Source organism: Prinia subflava, chromosome 20 (genome assembly GCF_021018805.1).
Source record: "Prinia subflava isolate CZ2003 ecotype Zambia chromosome 20, Cam_Psub_1.2, whole genome shotgun sequence".
In the NCBI taxonomy this organism is placed as follows: Eukaryota; Metazoa; Chordata; class Aves; order Passeriformes; family Cisticolidae; genus Prinia; species Prinia subflava.
The window spans coordinates 2999335-3021272 of record NC_086266.1 but is presented as its reverse complement, the minus strand read 5'-3'; the positions used below and the strand labels follow the sequence as shown (position 1 = coordinate 3021272).

Sequence of the window (21938 nt, the reverse complement as noted above, 5' to 3'; positions counted from 1 at the left end):
TAAAATGCATTGCACATCTGTCACTTGTTCTTTCACAGTTACGAAGGTCATTCATCTCAAACAGTTTGCTAGAAATAATTGCTGTTAAACCTGGATGAGTCAGTTTGCCATAATTATTTTTTTATGTTGTTTAAAAATTACTTTACAATAGACTTTAAAGCAGTAATTTTTGGGCGCTTTGAGTACTGTATGGAATTGAATTATAAGGAAGAGCAACAATCATAAGTAATTTTGTGTATCTACCGGAAATTCAGTTGGAGAATGTTTACTAACAGTTTTGCACTGAATTTAGGAGACTGGTTTCCAATAAAAGCAGTTAATTTAAAGCAAAGAATGATCACATGGATGTGGTCTATAAATGCTGAGAACTTGCAGAAATGATGTAGCAAACATTAGGTGTGCTTTGGGGTTTGGATGTGCTTTTGTGCCTGGTGCACTCAGGCTGAGCCTCAGGTGTAGACCACAGCAAGAGAAATCAATGCTCCTAAATGAAGTAAAATTAAGTGTTCTATTTAAAATGGGGGTGCAATTTTCTGTGATTCTTAGCAGTCTGAAAAGTCCCATGTCAGAAATGCATCACGCTGTCTGGGGTGTTCCAGGAGATAAATCAGCATGGAAAATCTCACTTCCATGTAAATCATATGCTTCAGAAAAGGACGCTTGGGGATTCGACATTTCCAAGTATCTCCTCATTGGAACTGCTGAGAGTGTTTAAGTCTGGTCTGGGTACAGAGTGAAACAATGAAACTGAGGATAACTGTGTAATGTTGCTTATTTAAGTAAGCTAGTGCTGCATACAAATGAGGTTAAAGAGCCACCCTTTAAACTCATTTTGCAATTAGCTGAAATGAGGGGAAGAAAAAGTGAATATATGAGTTTTTTCAGGCTCACTTATCAGTTCAGATGGCTGTTGTAGCAAACTGCAACTGCTTTAGGCAGCTCATCTGTTAGGGGAACTGCTGATTTGATGGCATCTGCATTTACTTTAGGCTTCTGTATATTTTAAAAACACTGCTCTCAGTTTATTCAGAGCCTTTCCTTAATAAAAGGAGCGTAAAGTGGTAGAATCCTAGGATGGTCTGGGTTAGAAGGGACATTAAAGAGCAGCTCCAAGCTCGTTCCAAGCTCTGCCTGGGGCAGGAACACCTTTCTGTGGAGCACATTGCCCAGAGCTCCCTCCAGCCTGGCCAGGGATCCCTCCAGGCACGGGGCACCCACAGCTTCTCTGGGCAGCCTGTGCCAGGGCCTCACCACCCTCATGGTAAAAAACTGCAGCTTTATATCTAATTTGAACATTTTCTTGTTTAAAACTCTCTCTTTGTCCTACTGCGCAGGCCCTGCTCAAGAGTCTTCCCCCTCTTTCTCATTTAACCCCTTCAGGTGCTGGGAGGGGCCCTGATGTGTCCCCAGAGCCTTCTCAGGCTGAACCACCCCAGATCTCAGCCTGAACCACCCCAGATCTCAGCCTGAACCACCCCAGATCTCAGCCTGTCTTCAGAGCAGAGCTGTTCCAGGCCTCTGCTCACCTTCATCACCCTCTGCAGAAGTTTAAAGAGGTCACATCCTTCATATGGGGTAAACCTGTGGTTTGACTGCAGCCACCAACACCAGGCTGCTCACTCACTCACCCTCTTCCATCCACCCTCCCAGTGGGGTTGGGAATCAGGGGAAATGAGAGTAAAAATCATGGTTTATACAAGAATAATATATGAAAGATAATTGCAATAATAGTAATTGTGATGAAAAGGGGCAAGAGAGATGAAATCCAAGAGGAACGAGAGCTGCACAGTAGAATTGCTCAATGCACTGAGCAGTGCCCAGCTCATCCCTGGGCAGGGATTGGCATCTCTCTGCCAGCTGCAGTTTATGTCCTGAGTGTGCCACGGTGGGGAATATCCCCTTGGCCAGCCCAGGCCAGCTGTCCTGGCCATGCTCCCTCCTGGTTCTGGTGCACCTCCTCCCTGCCAGAGCTTGGGAACCCAAAAGTCCTTGACTGAGAGCAGGAAATGTTTAGCAGCAGCTGAACATCAGTGTGTTATCAGCATTATTCTCATCCTAACCCCAAGGCACAGCAATTTCCAGTGACAAAGAAGAAAATTTCACTCTGTCCCAGCTGCAATGAGGCCAGATCTGCAGAGCTGTACAGCAGGTGGGGTCTGCAGGACCCCATCCCCTGCCCTGCTGGCCGTGTTCCCTTTGATGCAGCCCAGGATATGATTGGCTTTCTTCAGGGTCTAAGAAAGATCAGACCTGTGCTCCAAGTGTGCCAATATTTGGTGAAGCAATACCTCATTAATTCACCTTTCATGGGTTAGTGAGAAGCTCCCAATTAAGCATTCTGACTGAACTTTTTGATCTGAGTGTATTTTGATCTCTTACCCGTTACCTGGTCTGCACAATCAGGTGATATTTCTGTATTCTACACTGCAGTGTGATGGGTAAGAGCATGAACTCGTTTTTAACTTGGTGAGTAGAAGACTTGGGAGTCTTTCCAGGAGTCTGAGCAGGGTTTCTCCCAACACACTGAGCCTGTTCTGGCCCCTCTGTTCCCTGCCCTGGGGGTGGTGGCTGTGACGTGCTTTGGTTCCACTGTTGTCAGGGCCACCCTGCAGTTGCTGCACCTTGAGGAGCTGCTCATGCCCTGCTCCAGCAGAGCTGGAGGAGTCAGCAAAAGCAGTAAGTAATGGCAAGAATAAGAATTTTCTCTTTATCTTGTTTTCCTTCTCCTTTGTTTTCCCAATTTGTCATGAATGGTATGGAATTTTAGTATCTTGGAAAACGTGATTCCTGTCCTCTTAAGAAATAATTTCACTTTACCAGACTGGTTTCTTCATGGGACAGAACATGTCCCATGTATATTTGGAATATTTGTAATTCCTCTATAGCACAGCCACTTCCAAGCTGACCCTTCAAAGGGCAATATCCATGTGGAATGCAGGCACTCTTCTCCCTGTACAGCACTTCAGAAAATGGGGCTTTCCCCTCCCCAAAACTAACAAATTGTCTCCAGATTTAAGCTGTCTTTAAATCCAAGTGGTAATAATTGAAAAAAAAAAAGTCTCTTTTAGGGTAAAACAGGAGGAGCAGGCAAAGGGAAATACAGCATCAGGCAAAGCAGTCAGCAGGGGCTGCTTGGAGGTACAAAACTCAACTTAAACCTACTGCTAAATTACTGTGAATCACATGGGGTTTTCTGATGGTTTCCATCCATAATACCATTTTGAACCACCTTTAAAAATGTTGTCCAAAGCTCTTCATGTGCTCTAATTGTGAAAAGAGTGAAGAATTCAATGAGCTAAACTAGAATTCAGTTTTAAGCTTTCAAAAATTATTCATTCTTCAGTCTGGATTCTGTTCATTGGACTCTGATTAAAATTTTTAGCTAACAATTATCTTTTAAGTGCCAGGTGTCCAGCTCTGGGACACTTCAGAAAGATACTTTTTTGGTTAGTCTCTGTTAACAAGATGCCTTTAAACTCCCTTTACATGAGTAATTTCTTCAAAACCATTTATTCCCAATATATAAACATATATTTTTCAATGAGTGCCTCTTTTTTGCGAAAAAGGCAGTCCTGCTCTGTGCAGCACTGTCAGCTTTGCTCAAATCCATAAATATGAATTAAGATCAATAATTTGTTTTATGCAGGGCCCCATAGCCATTCTTGCTCTTGGTTTTATTGCAGTAATGATGCCCTTTGGCACCCATCGAGCGTGGGTCCTCGTGGTCCTGCTCCTGCTTTGTAGCATCCATTCACGTGAGTATTGCAAGGACAAAAACACCCTCAAAAAGCAAGAACTCTTATTAGCAAGCAGGTTTTGTTGTCCTGGAAATGACTGGAAAATACTGAGAAATATTACAAGCAATTACTTCAGATTGGATTGATCCGTTCTGGCACTTAAATAGAGCAAAATATCTTTTTTCTGCAACTATATTTTCTGTTTCTCTCTGTGCATCTGTACAAGAAATAAATGCTGCTTGTTTCATCCCTGTCAGTGCAACTTGCCTTTATTTCACAGTTGATCACAGATCTTCTTTTTCCCCAATTATAGATTCTTCTATTTTTCCCCACTTTCTGTGTTTTAACTGGGGTCTGATCTTTATCCAAAAAGCTGAAAATTCAGCTTGTGGGCATGGGAGAAATAGAACTAGAGATGCAGCAAAGCATTTTCATGTAACTTGCACATCACAGGTGAGCAGCAGGGCTTTTTATCTTTGACAATTTCCACCTGAATGGACTCTTTAATTTAAATTTTACAGCTGTAGCTCTTTACTCATTGTGGTTCATGAAGCAATTTAAAGCCACCTAAGTGACTACAACAGGAAGACACCTGTGCTTAACCTTGCTAGCCATCAGTAGACACAGCTCCTGATGACTGTAAATGCCTTCCTAATGAGTGATAATCAGTATGAAAATGTCATTGCTTTAATTAATTACGGGTAGTTTTGATGGTAATGAGCTAATCATGATGAACTTTCAGTGGTGGCAGCACCGATCCAGCCTGGTTCAGAGCAGAGTGCAGAGACACCCAGCAAGCCTAACATGACCATGGAAGCAGTGTTTGAATCTTTCCTGAGCTTCTTCAGACCCACGAGTGAGTGTCACTGCAGCCCTGCAGCTTTGTTTGTCTCTTCCCTTCCCACTTCTGCCTCACTTCCACCCTCCCTCCCCTTCCTGGCAGCATTTCATGTTTAAAACCCTTGGTCAAATACTGCAAAGCTCCCTGGAGCTGTTGGAAATGGGATTGCTCACTGTGGGACAGTCCCAGATTTGTTTGCTTTGCCCTCCTGCAGAGCCCTCCCTCCCCAGGGATGGGGTTGTGCTGCAGATGCTGAAATCGTGCTGGAAGTTTGGCACAGGACCCACCATACCTGGCTTTGCTGTATCGTATCTGAACCAGTTTTCCAGTCTTCCCACATCCACAGAGAGAGAAAAAAGATTTTTTTCCATAAATGGGAGAAGGGTTTTGTCCCACGCTGGTTTCTCTCCCACTTCTGCTGGCTAAGGAAGGCTTCAGACCTTGGATTAGACTGATCCACTCACCTTGGGACTGCTGAAGTTAAATTACAAGAACCACATCACTTCACACAATTACTGAGCTGGAAATCACAATGCTAACTTGCTAATATCAAAAAGCAAAATAATATGAGTGCAGAGAAGATTTGTTATATATAAAAACTGCCAGCCTGGCTCCACACCCAGACCAATAGGAAGGAGAAATTCTACTTTTCACTTGGTGTGTTTCTGCATTAATATCAGGGTGCCTCCACCACTGTTGTTCACGTGGAGCCCTAAGTAAACACAGAGTACTCGTGAAAATCCTGATTCCCCTTTTAATAAACTGAATTTGGCTGCCAGTGCTGTCTCTGATAAATGTGAGGCTGACAATACAGCCAGTCCTGGGGGAGTTGTTGGAACCAAATGAAGCTTTGCAGCTGCTGTGTAACATAAAGGATGAGGTACAATGTTTTATAGGAATTAAACATACAGAGATGTCTACTATTTATAATAATCTTACACATTTAAGCCATTCCCATAGAGCATCTCATGATTATCAATAAATCTGCTGTAAAATAGGAAATCTCAAAAATTGCTGAAATGTGTTCTTTATTAACTGTACTGGATGTCCTGGGTTTTTTTTTGTTTTTTTTTTCCTAGCAGCTGATTTTTAGCTGCTTGTAGAGACAAATTATAAGTGCCAAACAGAGATGGTTAGTTGCAATATATTCCTTCAGAAAAAAAAAATAAAAAAAGGCCCACATTTCTGCTGGTTTTTAAATTTTTTAAATTAGAAACAGAACAGTCAGAAAATTTAGTTTGTCTTTTTCACTTACTTTACAAACCTAAGTATAAAAAAGTGTCACAATGGTGTTTAGATTCAGCTTTATAATAGAGCCTCACAGAAACAAAGCAAATTACAGAAGGTTTTCAATGATATGATTTAGCTTTTCTGCTGATTTCAATATAAAAATCGGTTGAGTTTTGGGAAAGAGCATACATGAATGTCAATGATATTGTCTTCTGGCAGATTTAATTAATCAAAATATGCTAGAGACACCAAAGTGATGACTTCCTTCTGTTCCACACGGCTCCCAGGGTAGACATCTTACCTAATGTTGTTTTTATTTTCTTTTTGAAGCCTGCCGCCTCAGCAGTGAGCGACTCCTGACTCCTTGTCCTGTAGAGGGCCTGAACATGTCTGAATGCTCCAAAATCCGCTGCTGTCCCTTCAGAATTGGCCAGGATGAGCAGTGCTACATGCCAGTGAGGGATGGTGAGTGTGCCTCAGAACAAACCCTGCCAAACACGGGGTTAAGTAAGCAAAAAGAAACCATCATTAGAACTTCATGATTTAATTCTTCCTGCTATAATTCAGTATAATTCAGTATACCTCCACTGGTTTCAGAGGTGATATCCCAATTTTTAGGATGACAACACAGATATGAAACCCCAAGGTTACTTGTCAGCTGACGTCAATTCCCTTTCTCTTGTTTGTGCTTCTTGAGGAACAAGCTGAGGTCAGAATAATTGAATTTTTCCTTGTGCTTGAGCAGCTCCACATTCCAGTGCTGGGGCAGCTGTAGTTACTACCAGCTAAATATTATTTGATTGAAGAAAGTTTTATCCAGTGTGATCCCATCAGAATCTGTTTGTTAGCTAGGAGATTATGACAGAAATTATGGTTTTAATAGTATTTAGTCCCAGCTTGAGCCTTTAGATTTTGTATAAAAGACACTTCACCACAGCAAGAAGAAAAGCTGTACAGTGAAAATTACAAGCTCATTTTTAAGATATATACTGAAGCAAATTTTAAAATTAAAAATGCTTATTCACCTGAGACTGCTTGATTCCTCATTCCAGTTAGGCTTTTATTGTTTGGACATCAAGATCAAGGGCTGACTATTTTACAGAATTATTTGTTCATAGATTAATGAGCTCCTTGAAGGCTCCTGGATGTTCAGCACATGTCCAAAGAAAATGCAAACACTTTCTGTTTGCCTTGTAGCAATCTGTTGACAGAATGGAAGCACTTAGCAGGTATCAGACTCTGGCATTGTGTTTGTCAGCTGGTCACAGGCTGCACACTGAATGCTTCTTCTCCTTGGGAGCTTTGTCTGGAATTTCACTGGGAGTAAAACAAGGCCTTAAAATGCTACAAAAGTTATGAAGTGAATGAATAGGATTCATTTGGAAGATTTTGTCTGCATTCTCAAAGCAGCTTCTGAGGGACTTTGCTTTTTTTAAATATTATTTATTCCCCCCACTCAACTGTGCCCCCTGTCCTGGGCTCCCTCAAACCCTGGTTGCCTCTGAAACTAAACAAACATTTTTGCTTTTCCAACTCAAATGAAATTTGAGACCATCCTCAATTCCACCACTTTTTTTCCATTGTGCTGCTGAATCATGGAATCATTTAGGTTAGAAAAGACCCTTGTGGGCAGTGAGTCCAGCTTTAAAGGACTGACTGTGTCCCCTGAGCCTCAGTGGCTGTATCAGAATTATTCAGAGCTAATGCAAACTTCTGCTGTCCCCACAGATGTGCAGCTGGCCATTCGAGTGATTTTGATCACTGGAGGAGGATTTTTGACTTTGGGATTTCTACCAATCTTTTGCTGTGCCCTTTTGCAGAGAAGGTAAGTGTTAGAGCATGACCAGGCCTGTTCCTAAATGTGAAAATATGGAGAACTAACATTTTTTATCTGTCATCTTTAGATGATATTTCCATCTCTAGATGGAGAACTGTCATCTTTAACTAGGTGAGGGGAGAAAAGGGGCAAGAAACTAATGTTCAAACATAAAAGATGAGTCCTTCTATTTTGAAGCTACATAAAACAGAGAGTCAATTTGGCTTAAAGAAAAAAAAAAAAGGTTATTTAATGCCCCAGTACTCTTTCTAAAGATCTGGATATAAAAGACTTGGACTTAATCTTATTTGACTTCCTTGGGAAGTTGCACATCAAACATGAAAACAGACTCCAGGATAGACCTGGAGTTATGTAGTAAGACAGAGAAGGAAAAAACAAAATATAGGCCTGAATAGAGTAAGAGAGGTGAGCTGTGAGTTGGGAATTAATTATCTAATTAATTATTTCTAACAGGGTGGGGGTTTTAATGTATAGGGCACTTTACAGCCTGCAAGCAGTTTGTGTCTGATACTGTGAAGAGTTTCAGCATTCTGTGTGTTCTGAGGATACAGGGAAAATGTAAACCCCACAACATCAAGGTCATCAAACTAATGGAATTAATTAACACAACAATGCTTTATTCTGCTTAGGTAGTAATTTATATTGAATGGCTGGTGCCACAACTTGGTTAATATGACAGAATTGTCTTTTTAGTGGAGATTTTCACCTCCAAGAGTTAAACTTTTGCTCTTCTAAGACACAGAGTTGTGTGTGTGGATCATGTATGTCCATGTACACACACACACAAGGACTTTTCACGAGGCTGCTTGGCAGATGGCTCCACACCCTGACAAAACCTGCTGGGAAATTCTCCACGTCACATCTTGCACTGTGCTCAGCAGCTGATGCTCAGCACACAGAGAGCTGCACTGACCCATCAGTGACTCTGAGAGCAGGAGGCAAAGAATCAACGTGAAATTATCATAAATTTTCTGGAAAATGAATTAATATGTGTTTGTTTTGGGAGAATTCACATTAGTGTTTAAATGAGCATTACTCTTATTTTTTCATAGCCAGTGAAACTAGGAATTTTGCTCTTGTGCCTATGAATTTTGCTTTGTTTTTTAATGCAGTAACTAACCAGATGCTAAATGGTTTAAAATTCCAACATCACATATTTAAGTTCAACAAAGGGTGCAATCCTATCACTCTGTAACTTTGAGTTTTACCAGTTTTAGAGACAGTTGATAGAGCATTGAGAAACATTCCTTTAATAAGCCAAAAACCTCTCTGGATAGAAATTCTTTTGTTTTCCACATTATACAGTCATTGTTGAGAGAGTCCTGTGTACAATGCCAAATCTGTGCTGCAACTGGTGTGCACAAAAGTAAAAATTGTTCTCTAGAGTTACCAAAAAAAGCAAGATGACTTTTGCTGATGAAATTTGAGATAATCGCTGAACTCCACTGTGCCTCTTGTGGAGCAAAGTGCAAGGTTTCTATACCATGGCCAGACAAAGCAAATGTAGGAATATGAAATTCCTGTAAAATTGATAGAGGGAGCTGAGTATTCCTCTCCTTGCTGCATTTGATCAATTCTAGTTGATCTGATTTCCCAAGCCAGTGAGGCTTTGTTACTCTCCCCATGGGCAAGCGGTGTTTTTGCCTCCCTCCAGAGGTGTTTTGCATGCAGGAATCAGAATCTCCACATCTGTTCCTGCCAATTGGCAATTTCCCTTGGGTGCTATCAGCACAGTATCTCCTGTCTAGAGATGATTTTTCTGTGTCCAAAACTGTGCCAGCCCATCTTACTCCTCTCAGTTTTGTTAGTCCTCTTTAAGAACCACATGCAAGGACATTTTTCTAACACTAAAAGTTAGAAAAATGTACCTGAACAGTGCTGCTTTTGAATAACATTGTGCAAATGTTAAAAACAGAATAGAAAAGTCTTCATTCTTCCCAATCCCCAGCACGGCTGTGGTGAGAAGCCCACAGAATTTTGTTGCCTTGTTAGTGTGGAAATTTCTGGGCATGGTTTTGTTGTGTCCCTGTCCTTGCTGGGGGTGAGACAAGCAGAACTGCAGGAGTTCCTCTCTGAGGAAATGAGGGATGTCCCAGGCTGTGTGTGCCTCGTGGGGCTGGGATTGATGGTCTTAAAATGTATTTTCCTATCCTGAATGATTCTGTGATTCTGTATGAGTCAAAAGGTGAAATTCATGAGGAAAATGTAAGAAATGGGAAAAGCATTGAAATGCTTCTCCTTACCTAATCTCTCTTCTGGTCATGAATCTTATGATGGCCCCTGAAATCAACAATTTGAGATTTCTCAAAAACCAGGGTTAGGATTTCATGGCTGAAGTCTGGGTGACCTTCTCTAAATTCCTGCTTCGGAACTCAACCAATTTCAGCTGTTTTACTATGTTGCAGTCCATGTATCAACCCTTTACGAAAGATAGGCAAGAAAGTACAGAAAGTTGCACGGGAAAAAAGAGCTCGGGATAAAAGGGCTCAGGATGAGGAGATCCATCGCCACTTACTGGACTGACTCAGGAGAGAACCAAAAGGATGACAAAAGGAAGGTAAACTCTCCTTGGGGTGTTCTTTAGTTCTAAATTCTAAATTTAAATTTGTTCTGCTGAGTCTGTGCAGAATACTAAAGATATCCCCTAGCAAATGTAGTTGTAGTCAATTGTTCCTCAATGCTGAGGAGCAATTGATTACTGAAATAAATCTAATCTGAGAGTGAAATGATATTTACTTCCTGTGACCATGCCAAACTATAGCCTGCTAAAGGTCACAATGAAATAAAAAAGTGTCAGAGAGGTCATGAGGCAACAAAGAAATATTTTAGGGAGAATATTGATTGGGCAGAAATGTAAAGATGTCCCTAAATCAAGTTATACTCATGTTTGGGATTTTTTTTTTCTCCCTTTGGTGTATAGGAACATCCACCTGATCCTGGAGATCAAGCAGAAGACACCAGGATTATTTTGACTATCTCCTAGAAAATGACACATTTTATTTTAGCACTGAAGCAACACCAAGTTGTTAACCCTCGATAATACTATTGATTTTGCAGTAAAAGTGGTTTTTTATTCTAGTTTCTTGCACTCATTCCGTACCTTCTGTACAAAAAAAAAAAATTTTAAAAAACCCAAAACTGGTAACACTGAAAGGCAAACTGCCCATGGCAACCCCTGAGTAGAAAAGTCAGTGTTCTTTTCATACAGCAGCATCCCTGTGGAGGGATATAAAGACAGCAGTTATGTGTCCATCTCAGCTTAGGGGTCAGCCTTAGAAAAAGATGAAGAGAGTTCTGTCACTCATTAAATTGGGATTGAGAGGAATATTGGATGGTCCCACAGCACAGCAGTGAGGAGAACTGCTAATTCTTTACCAGGCTACAGAGGATTTGGGCAACCTGTTGTTGAGTAATTGCTTTAAAGATATTCTTGCCAGAAATACAAAGTACTTAAAGAAACTGTGAGTGTTGTCTCTGGAGTTGTTCTCTCTGCAGGGTATCACTGCACCGCGCTTTATTTGATCTTTTATTGACCTGTCTCCCAAAGCAGGTGATTCCAAAATGCAGTTTCTTTCCATTCCTGTGTAGTGTAACAAAAATAAAAGGAACGGATGTGTAACACTTTTTGACAGCTGAGTGCAGAGTGAGCACCTAAAAGAATCTCAGAATACAGAAGTATCACCCACAGTGACACAATCACTTGTCATATTTCAGTGGGGCTCTGAAGTCCATGCAGCAGAATTTCCAAAAGCTACAATAGGCACGAATGGAGCTTTGGGCCCAAGCTGGAGTGTAAATATTATGAGTGATTCTTAGAAACCCTGTACTTCCAGAATTCCCCTTTTAGAACATTTTTCTTCGTTTTCTAAATCCTGGAAAGGGGATCACTGCAAATCCAAGTGTAATGTGGGTGGAATATGCCTGTGGGCAATCTGATGAAGGTGTTGGAGTGCCTGCTGATGATCAGGAGTTTAAAACCTGACACTGCAACCATTGCCAGAAGCTTCGTGTTACAGATGATTTGGTTAAAATTTTGCAAGCAGAAGTATTACACTGTTTTTGATGTGGAGCAACAAAACAATGGTAACTGAACAGGGCACTGTTTGCTTTCTAGATTTGTGTATGTATTTGCTCTTTTTTAATGTTATTTTTATGGAAGGTGAAGCATGTATATAGACATTTTGACAAAGGGAAAAAGAGTTTCCTGCTGCATGAATTCCAAGGCACTGTCACAGCTGAACTGTGCACATGACAAACCAGAGAAATCCTCGTGGATGCTGAGGATTTTTCACCTGCTGCTTCATTATTTTGGTTTGGAGGGCAATAAATTCCTCCAGTTTCCACGTCATTGGTGGCACAGCTGGTTTCAGTGTCACATCCTGACACAGTGATAAAACAACTGTATTTAAGGGTGAATAATCAATCAGTGCCTCTGTGTCTGGCAGCACCAGAACAAGAGGAGCATGAGCTGAATGTTCTGTCAGAGGAGCAGGAGATGAAAAAGTCACAGGCAGGGTCGTGTTCCCTTTGGTGGGACAGCAGTGCACAAAGGTGGGGCCTGTCCTTTTCCATGCAGCAGCTTTGCTGTAAAGGTGTTCTAAAAAGCTGCAGGTTTTGCTTTTCAGCTGGAGAAAAGTTCTGATTTTACCTTTTAATTTCTTAATTAGCTTGAAAATACATTAAGAGCTTTCAAGCCATGGGTATCACTTAAATAACTTCTCTCTGTGCCTAGGAAGTCATCATAGCTATTTCATTACTATTGAAGGTCAAGACTGTCACCTTAGAGTCAAGGCACAGATATTTATTCACAGGCCTGTGTGTGATGCAAACTGTGCTGCCAATGTCACAAAAAGGTGGATGCTGTGATCAGCTGATTGGCTGCCTGCTCACACTGAATATTCACATCCCTTCCATAATTTTTGTTTAGTTTGTTTGCTTTTTGCTCCTGGATCTAAGCATATTACAGAATAATTTCAACATGGGGTTATCTCACATTTAACTGGAGATGTCTTTTCCCCAGTGCCTGGGCTGCTGATTGTGTCATGTATAATAGCAAGCTGCGTGTTCCTGAGCAAATTTAATTTTCTTTTGTCCCCTCCATCCCTTCCAAGAGCTCGATAAGAGTCCAGGTCAGCTAGAGAAGGGAACAATGATTTTTGCCAGGCTCCTCACAGTACCTCTGTGGCTCCAAGAGGAGCTGCTGAGAGCTGGGTGTGGTTCCCAAGCCTGCAGAAAATCCCGGCCCTGGGAGAGGGAGGGACATCCTCAATCCTGAAACCGGGGACCACAAGATGGTGCTGCAGGAAAACATTTTTCCTGCCAAGGATTTTGGGTTCCTGAGAACTTTATTGATTTCTGCCTTTTGCAGTGTGGTTCATCAAGTCACAGAAAGGCAGATGGTGTACAGCAGAGCAATGGTCACTCAGTAAAAAAAGACAACATAATACAGGGTATGATGACAAGGCTTTAGGAGACTTACAAGATATACAAACCACTGCTTGTGGCTTGAGCTCTGCTCTCCTTTGAACTGATAGAGAGTGAAACAAAAGAGCTCTCAGTGGAACATCCTTCTTTATCCTCACAAAGATTAAATAAATACGAGGCTAAACAACGTGGCCTGATGCTCCAGGAGTGGCTGCTGCTGTGACAGGGCTCCATCAGCAGGACAGCTCTTCCCTCACATCACCCACAGCCTGCACCATGTCTGAGCACAGGATTTGCCTTGTTTTCTGTTCCCTCTTTAGCCCCAGTCCCTGAAATGAAAAGTCACCATGCTTTTTTAGAAAGCTTTAAAGCCATGTGAAATGACTGCATTTCGTTGTGGGTGATTGTGGCAGGATCTGGTGCTTCTTCTCTTCTGACCTTTAGAAAGCTTTCAAAGTCATGTGAATTGAACATAAAAAATAAATACAGTGGAATGAGAGAATAGGTTTGAACTGTAAAGCTCGAAAATCCAAGGCCAAATACAGAACTGTATTTAAACAAAATCTCTGTGACTGGGAAACTTGTATTTTTGAAGGCTTGAAGTTCAGTTTTGAGGCCTGTTTTACCCAGCTGACATCCATGCAGAGCCAGGTGGTGCAGATAGGAGAATGTACTTCATTACTCAACAAATATTTTCCCAGCTTATTTCCATGTAAGAGATGTAATTTTAAAATATTATGGTTGCTGTGATCTTGCTGACCTAGGCTTGGATGCACAGCTAAAATGAAGTGTAAGGTTCCCCCTGGAAAAGGTGTTTTATATTCTCCTGTAAGGTCCCAGTGGAGCAACTGATTCTGTCTAACCCAATTTTCCTCCTGGTGTTTGTGCTCCGAAACTTTTTTGTTCTGACAAAACCCTGAGAAAAAATGGTTTCTGCCAGATGAAAGGGGAAAACTGTCCACAGCTGCACTGCTTTACTCTGAGTTTCACTGTGCTGCTCCAAGTGCCTTCACAAAAGCCCTGTTTCCTTCTGCACTGCTTCCTCACAGAATTCCACATGAGTGCCCCATCCAGTCTTTTTTTAAACTCTTCCAGGGGTGGTGACTCCACCACCTCCCCAGGCAGATAATTCCAGTACTTTATTACTCTCTCTGTGAAAAACTTCTTCCTAATATCCAACTTATAAATATATTTTCCTTTCCTTCTCAGTCTGTTCAATATTCCACCTCGTGTGGATCATCAGCTGAGTCAAAATGAAAATATTAAAACAACTTTCCTCGAGCAAAGGGATCTTCTGGTGGAGGTGCTGAGCCTGCCATCAGCAGTGCACCCCTGCCCAGGCCCCCCTTAAGGGTTTTACTGACTCCCCAAGATTGAAACATTTTCATATTCAGGGAATTTGATCCACCACTAACACACAAGATGTGTGTGGCAAATGTGGGGTGGAAAAACAAAGCCAACAGAAAGGACAGAGCCTGTTCTTAGGGCACAGCTGGGAGGTAATGCACAGGTATAAAATGCTCTTGCATACACTGCCTGATGGGAAAGCCATGCCTCAGTTAAATGCCCCAGGTAGGCAGCAGCACTGCCAAAAGGCAATTTCTTCAATTAAACATGGCCTTATGAACTGCAATAGGTCACTGTGGATGGCTGTGTGATGAATCTGCTCCCATCATCTTCAGGGAAGGACAGGGAAAAGTTCATTCCTGTTCCTAACACTGACAGCTGATATTTCAACCTGTATTTCCCAGATAGAAAAGTGATGGCTTTAAATAACAACAGAGCTCAGTTTGAAGGATGCAGCTCTTAGAATCTCTGTGAAAAACTATCAGAAGGAAGGGAACTTGAGAGCCTGGGGAAAAGCAGTAATTGGGGTGCTCTTTGGCCATTGTTTTATGTCACTGCAGGTGGCCCAGCTCAAGCTTTTGAATAGTGGATAAGCATGGCATATCACTGTTAGGGTGCTCCTCATCCAGAACAGTCCTAGAATGCTCTGAGTGTGCTTAAACCATGAAAAATCTGGGGTTGGGGCACATCAGCTAAAGACCAGGCTGTGCCAACTGGAAAGGAGGAGAAGAATCATTTCCATGGGAAAAATGACCTTGTGAAAAAGAACATTGAACCGTTCACCAGAATGCAACAGAATGTTATTCACATTTTCCTTTTGAAATTTTAGTTATATATGAGCACACTAAAAGTCTGTCACAGCAACTGGTACAACCATTTTTTAATTTTTTTTAAATCTATAAGCTTAATTGGTTATTCGTTTTGGTTTGGAGGTTTTTTGGTTTTTTTTTTGTAAACACAACTACAATTAATCATAACTCATCAGCACAGCCAGCTAGAAAACAAAAGGTTAACAGCAAATTCTGTTTTACTGGTTAAGGATGCTGCTATAGCAGCATTTGCTCAAATGGTTGTTTTACACATGCAGTGGCATCATCCAGTTTAAATCCTGCTGTGTTTCTTTGCCAACAACTGCTAGTGAACATTTGCCCACCTTCCCTGCTGCTGAGTAGTATCAGGATTAGATGCAGGGAGGCGAGCAGGCTTACAACTTCATCTGCTGGCACCACAGGAATGCAGGAGCAGAACAGCATGGCAACAGGGAAAACTTTCAAAATCATCAATTTTAAGGTCTTGCCTCAAAATGACTATTTCCTGGCTGGGGGTGGAGGGGGGAGTGGGGGGTGTGAGGGTGGCTTTCCCCAAATGTGCAAGGGGAAAAAGAAAAAAAAAGAAAAAGCAGCAAGAAGAAAATCTCAGATAAAGACATGATGGGCATTTATTTATTATCTAACCTACCAGACAGGTGAATGCCTCCAAAACTGTATTGGGAAGTAGATTTTGACATGGGAGGTCTGTCTGCCAAGAAAACACTGAACTTATCCTGCTCTGTTGGGAATAAAAATTTAGGGAGCTTTAGTGCATCTTGGACTTGGTGAAGATGATGGATAGCTTGCAGCAACAGGCATTTTCCTCCCCTCACCAAAGGATGCCACTTTTCCCTCAGTGCTTAGCAAAAGTCTCTTTGAATGACATGATTATAGAGAACCACGTTCTGAGCAGGGACTGGCAGAGACAGACAGCTCTGTCTGAGCTTTTATATTGGCCTTTGCATGTGCTTAAAGGCAGCTGAACCCCTGCATTTCTTATCTCTAAGGCCTCTCTGACCTCCTCAACCTCTTGTGCTTATGGGCAGGGCACAGTGCAAGGTGATAATGGCCAGAGACAGGGAGAGGTGGCTCTGCTCTGGGCACTGGAGCTCTCTCTGTGCTGGTCACACCCAGGAGAGCTGCACCCCTTCCCCAGCAGGCTGGCAAGTGGGCCAGCAAGCAGATATTTATTTTTAACAATAAACATGGCTTTAATGGTTCCTCTTAGGTGTTTAAAGTAGCAGAGTGCAGAGTTAAACAAAGAAATAATCTCACACCCTCTCCTTTCTCGTTGTTTGTCCTCTGTAAACACACGGCAGGCATCTCTGTTATTAACTCTGAGTCCCCTGTGATTTGGCTGATGGTAGTGATACCTCTTCTTTATAATATTTCACCTCCCCTGCTCAAACAATGGCAGCTATGGCACCAAACAATCAGCTTAAATTGTGTATTAGCAGCTACAAAGTAATTAGGATTTTTTTTTCCCCCAGATTAAAATAGATTGTGACAAAGCAGGCTGACAGCTCCAAAGCAGCTTGTATGGTCTGAAGTAACAGTGGTGCACATTAAAGTGCTCTTGACCACATATTTATGCAGTAGACCTAATAGCTCTAAATTAGCTGTTATGATCTATCAGTTAAGTAATACATACTGTTAAGAATGTCAAGACAAACCCTGAGGAATTATTGTTACCCACTGCAGCAATTTTCGCATTCTTATACTTCAACAAACTTTTTTTTTCTTAGAACAATCACTTTTTTATTTGCTTAATGCTGTTAATAAGAAGCATATTGAATGACATGCTCTGAGTTAGGGAAGTCTGCAGAAAATACTGTGGTACATTTAAAGCATCATCTGTGGAAGGGTTAGAGTTCTTACAGCATGAATCTCACATTTATGGAATTATTTGGAACAGCAGCAAGAGGCATTAATAAATGACTGAATTTTCCTTGTTTTGTGGTTCTATCTTTAGCACCCTGAGGATTTTTCACTTTATTGCAATCTCCTCTTGGGCTGATGTTCAGAGCAGGGTGTTCAGGTCCTGGCTCAAGGGAGCAGTGAAGATCCCCTGACCCTTACCTGCCCCAGGTGTTTTGCTGTTTCATCTCTATTTCTAGATTTAGAGCTGATCTGGTGCTACCTGCAAGACCAGTGCTTTGGGCTTCCAAAATTTTGATCACATGCCCCTATCAGGAAAAAGCTTTTGAGCATTTACCTGCACTACTATACCCTATAAATTATAAATGTATTATATAAAACACACACACACAAAATTAAAAAAGGATGAGATAAAAATGGGATCAACACTGGGGTTTTATTTTCATTTTAATGGTGTAAAAACCATCTTCTTCCTTCCAGTACATCATCTTGAGGGCATGCACCCCACTCAGGAGACTAATTAGTGCAGTACAAGTACAGAGCTCACTTTTTCTTATTTAAATCTGGTCTTCTCTGCTGGAATTCTCCCTCCATTTTCAGTTCTCCCCACACAGACACCCTAGACATACAGGAAACAATGACCAATGAGACAAGGAAATGACTTTTTCTCTCCCATTCACTCTTCACCTTGTTATTAAGCCTGTTACAGATATAGCAACTTAATGACTGCTGTGACCAAGATGGGTAAATCACCCATCACCCACCCAATTATTCTCAGTATATCACGCAGTCAGACTGCTTCAGTGATCCCCTGTAACCTGTGATGAAACTTGGGGTTACTCATCATGACAGGGAAGGAAAAGAGTTACCTAGTTCTGGCCTGAAGTTCCATCTGCACTGTTGCCCGGAACACAAAATCAACAACACAGAAGCAGAGGTCTTCAGTGAAAGCTGCTCCCCACTGAAAAAAAAGGGCCAGCCTGTTTATTTCTTTTCTTTTTCTCATTTTGTGGGTCTGGTAGCAGACTGGCTCCTGGGGTTGCTACCCCTTCACCCCACTGGCCAGACCAGCTGTCAACCAACATTATTTTCAGGCTGGAAATATGTAAGCAAAGGACAGTGAACAAAATCAAGAAAGGTTGTTTATGCTCCAAAGTGTGAGAAAGTGAAAAAACTGACCCTTAATATTGCACAGTAGCTAAAGAACTGACTCCATCTTATAGGCAAGTAGAAGGCTTTAAAAAATCTCAGAAAAACCAGGGCAACACTGCAGAGCCTCACAGTTTGCTTCTCCACTCTTTATTTTAAGGAAAACTTGCTCCTGCTCCTCAGTTGGTGGGAATGGCACGTGCCTGAGGCAGGCTGATGCTGGCAGCATCCTGCATCCCTCCTACCTGTGCCTGTCATATCCACACAGACATCCTGCATCCCTCCTACCTGTGCCTTCCACATCCACACAGGCATCCTGCATCCCTCCTACCTGTGCCTTCCACATCCACACAGGAATCCTGCATCCCTCCTACCTGTGCCTTCCACATCCACACAGGAATCCTGCATCCCTCCTACCTGTGCCTTCCATATCCACACAGGTAACCTGCATCCCTCCTCTCAGGGTTATTGATTCCCTGAGATTCTCCTTGGGGTTGCTGTTCCCCAAGGTGCTCAGGGTTCCCCCAGGGTTGTTGTTCCCTGGGAGTTTCCCCTAGGTTGCTGTTCCCAGAGGTAATCAGGTTTTCAGTCTTCTCTTTGCCCTGGGTGTTTCACACCAGAGGTAGAGACGACAAGCTGAGTCCCCAGTGCACATTTCCAAGGTTGTTTATTCTTCATTATCTCAGTTCTTTCTCAGCTCTGCCAGGCCTCCCTGGCAGGGTCCCTTATCTCAGTTCTTTCTCAGCTCTGCAGGGCGTCCCCAGCAGAGCAGGACACGCGGGGGACTGGGCGGGTCAGAGAGCCCCACACCTTATGTACAGTACCCCTGACCCAACCACTGTCCACAATGTACTTCTTATTTACAAAATTGTACCAATACCTACTACCTATGCTAACATGTCATTTCTACTCTAAACCAATCCTTGAGATCCAACTCAGCAGAAAATGGGGGACGAGAGCAAGAACAAGGAGCACAGGGGCCACTCCCCAATTCCTCCATCTTGTCTCTTAAACCCCATATACTGAGAATCCCAGATTCTACATTTACATTCTATGATAAACTAAATACTACTTATTTTGAATTCTCTCAGCTTGTGATTCTTCACACAATGTGGGCATTCACTCCCATGGCCAGGGATCAGAGGCAGTGCCCTCCTGGGCTCTGTGTGAGGCTGGCTGAGCCCCTTGGACAGATCCCAGACCCCCCTGTCCGGTCTCCAAACCCTCCAGGGTGGCCAGAGGGATGTTCTAGACTCCAACACCCTCCTACCTGTGCCTTCCACATCCACACGGGTATCCTGCATCCATCCTACCTGTGCCTTTCACAGCCACACCTGGCTGGGCATTGTTCTCCAGGGTGTGAACCACACCATGACCTAGCACTGGCCTCCTCCCAGCACTGCCTGGCCTCAGAGACTCCAGAAAATAAATAAAAGTGCTCTTGGAAATAAATAAAAGTGCTCAGGCCAGTGGTTTGTGTCACAGGCTAAAGGGAAGGGAGGCAGAGCTTCCTCTACAGACAAGGCATGAAGGGTCAGAGCTGCCCAGACCTGTTTTATTCATATTTATGCTGTTGAGCAAGGAGACAGTTCTGTCAATCTGCCTGAGTTTAGCCTCAGAGAAAAGAGTAATTATTTCTTTATTCATTCAACAACCAGCTGGAAAGGGCTTCAGATTTGTGTCCTTACAAGTGCTATGTACCTGTGGGCAGCTGTGTAGGAAAAACCTAATATTAGCAGATTTCTCTGGCTTTGTGATGGGCTCCTCCTCGTCTCTGAAGGTTTGTTGTATGAAAGAATGTTATGTAAAAGTATTCTTGAAAGAAGAGGTTTTAATAAATTGTTTTAAGAGATTGAGATTGCTGCCTGGAAGGAGTTTGCCAGCAGCCGTTTAGTGATCAAGGTGAAGGTGATAAAGCTGGTGATTAGGGCACAGTACATGGGGTGAAAGAAATCTAGAGAGCAATGAGCAGATGTGAGGGGCTTGGAGTCCTGCTCCTGGTTCCCTGGTGTCAGCTGGTGAGCCCTGTGGTGGAACACAAACCAGTTTGTGCCTGCAGCACACAGGGATGAGGAAAATCAGCTGTTCCCTCTGATCCAGAGCTCCTTACCCTTTCTCTGAATGACTTTCCAAGACACCTGGCACTTTCACAATTGTGACTTGGTGCTAAAATCCATTTAGAGGTCATCTGAAAGTCATGATACGAGGAGAGGAAGAAGTATCTGTGCTTCTATCATAATGCAAGGAAAAATAATACTCGGTAGATAAAGGTTTGTGAGCATCTGTTTGTTTAAAATGATGCCCCTTTGTTTAAAGTGATGGGTCCATGCTCCAACAACTTGACCAGTATCATCCTGAAGCATTAAATTCTGCAACAACATATGTCCTTCATCTAACTGGGAGATGGGCTTGTAAAGATTATATTTACATATGATTCCACAGGAAAAAAAAAATGTAGACCATCAAAGCTGCTGCAATTAAGGTTTGGCTTTCAATCCAAAATATTTATGAATTGACACTGATGTTGTAAGCCTCTAATGAAACATTCATTCACAAGTTTGATTACTAAAAAAAAATGTCATTTACAGAAGAAATAAGTTATGAAGAAATCAAATTTCATATAAGAAACCCTGGAAAACAAGACCACAAATGACAAAACACAGTATTTAGAGCCCAGATGGCTGCATAAAATAAATAGCCATTTCCCTGGTGGAAGCATAGGCAATTTGGCTGTGTGAAGCAACAATTCCAGCAGAGATCCTTGAAACAGATGTTAATATTGCTTGTGCATGGAATCTTTACTAAAATGCAAGATGTTCAGGTAACATGAATGTAATAAGTGACGACCTCCAGTTTCTTTGTCTGTAGGAAATATGCACTTAAACCATAAAATGACTGTTGTAGAGCCTGGAATGTAAATATCTGTATATGTGTTACAATGAGCTTATAGATGTGCCTGCCTAAGAGGTTTAAGACTTTTGGTAATTTTCCTTTTCTTGCTATAACTGTTATCCCAGTGAAATATTTTAAACCTGTAAGAAAAATTAAAGCTGTACTTGAATATAGATGGATAGGCATAGGTATAGATAGGTATAGATATAAATATTTTAAACCAATAAGAAAAATAGATGGATAGGCATAGGTATAGATAGGCATAGATATATATATATATTTTAAACCAATAAGAAAAATTAAAGCTGAACTTGAATATAGATGGATAGGCATAGGTATAGATAGGCATAGATAGATGTAAATATTTTAAACTTGTAAGAAAAATTAAAGCTGAATTTGAATATAGATGGATAGGCATAGGTATCTATAGGTATAGATAGATATAAATATTTTAAACTTGTAAGAAAAATTAAAGCTGAATTTGAATATAGATGGATAGGCATAGGTATCTATAGGCATAGACAGATATAAATATTTTAAACCAATAAGAAAAATAGATGGATAGGCATAGGCATAGGTATCTATAGGCATAGATAGATATAAATATTTTAAACCAATAAGAAAAATTAAAGCTGAATTTGAATATAAATGGATAGGCATAGGTATCTATAGGTATAGATAGATATAAATATTTTAAACCTGTAAGAAAAATTAAAGCTGAATTTGAATATAGATGGATAGGCATAGGTATCTATAGGCATAGATAGATATAAATATTTTAAACCAATAAGAAA

General features: G+C 41.6%; 1 protein-coding gene across 1 annotated transcript; it reads left to right on the top strand.

Annotated features, from left to right (window-relative positions):
* Positions 1-2522: 2522 nt before the first annotated feature.
* Positions 2523-11282, top strand: LOC134560676 (fmr1 neighbor protein-like). The gene is made up of 7 exons (XM_063416912.1): positions 2523-2676; positions 3684-3755; positions 4480-4593; positions 6139-6273; positions 7537-7633; positions 10051-10202; positions 10566-11282. The coding sequence occupies exons 1-6, from the start codon at positions 2637-2639 to the stop codon at positions 10166-10168; spliced, it is 576 nt and encodes a 191-aa protein (XP_063272982.1). The 5' UTR covers positions 2523-2636; the 3' UTR covers positions 10169-10202; positions 10566-11282.
* Positions 11283-21938: the final 10656 nt, after the last annotated feature.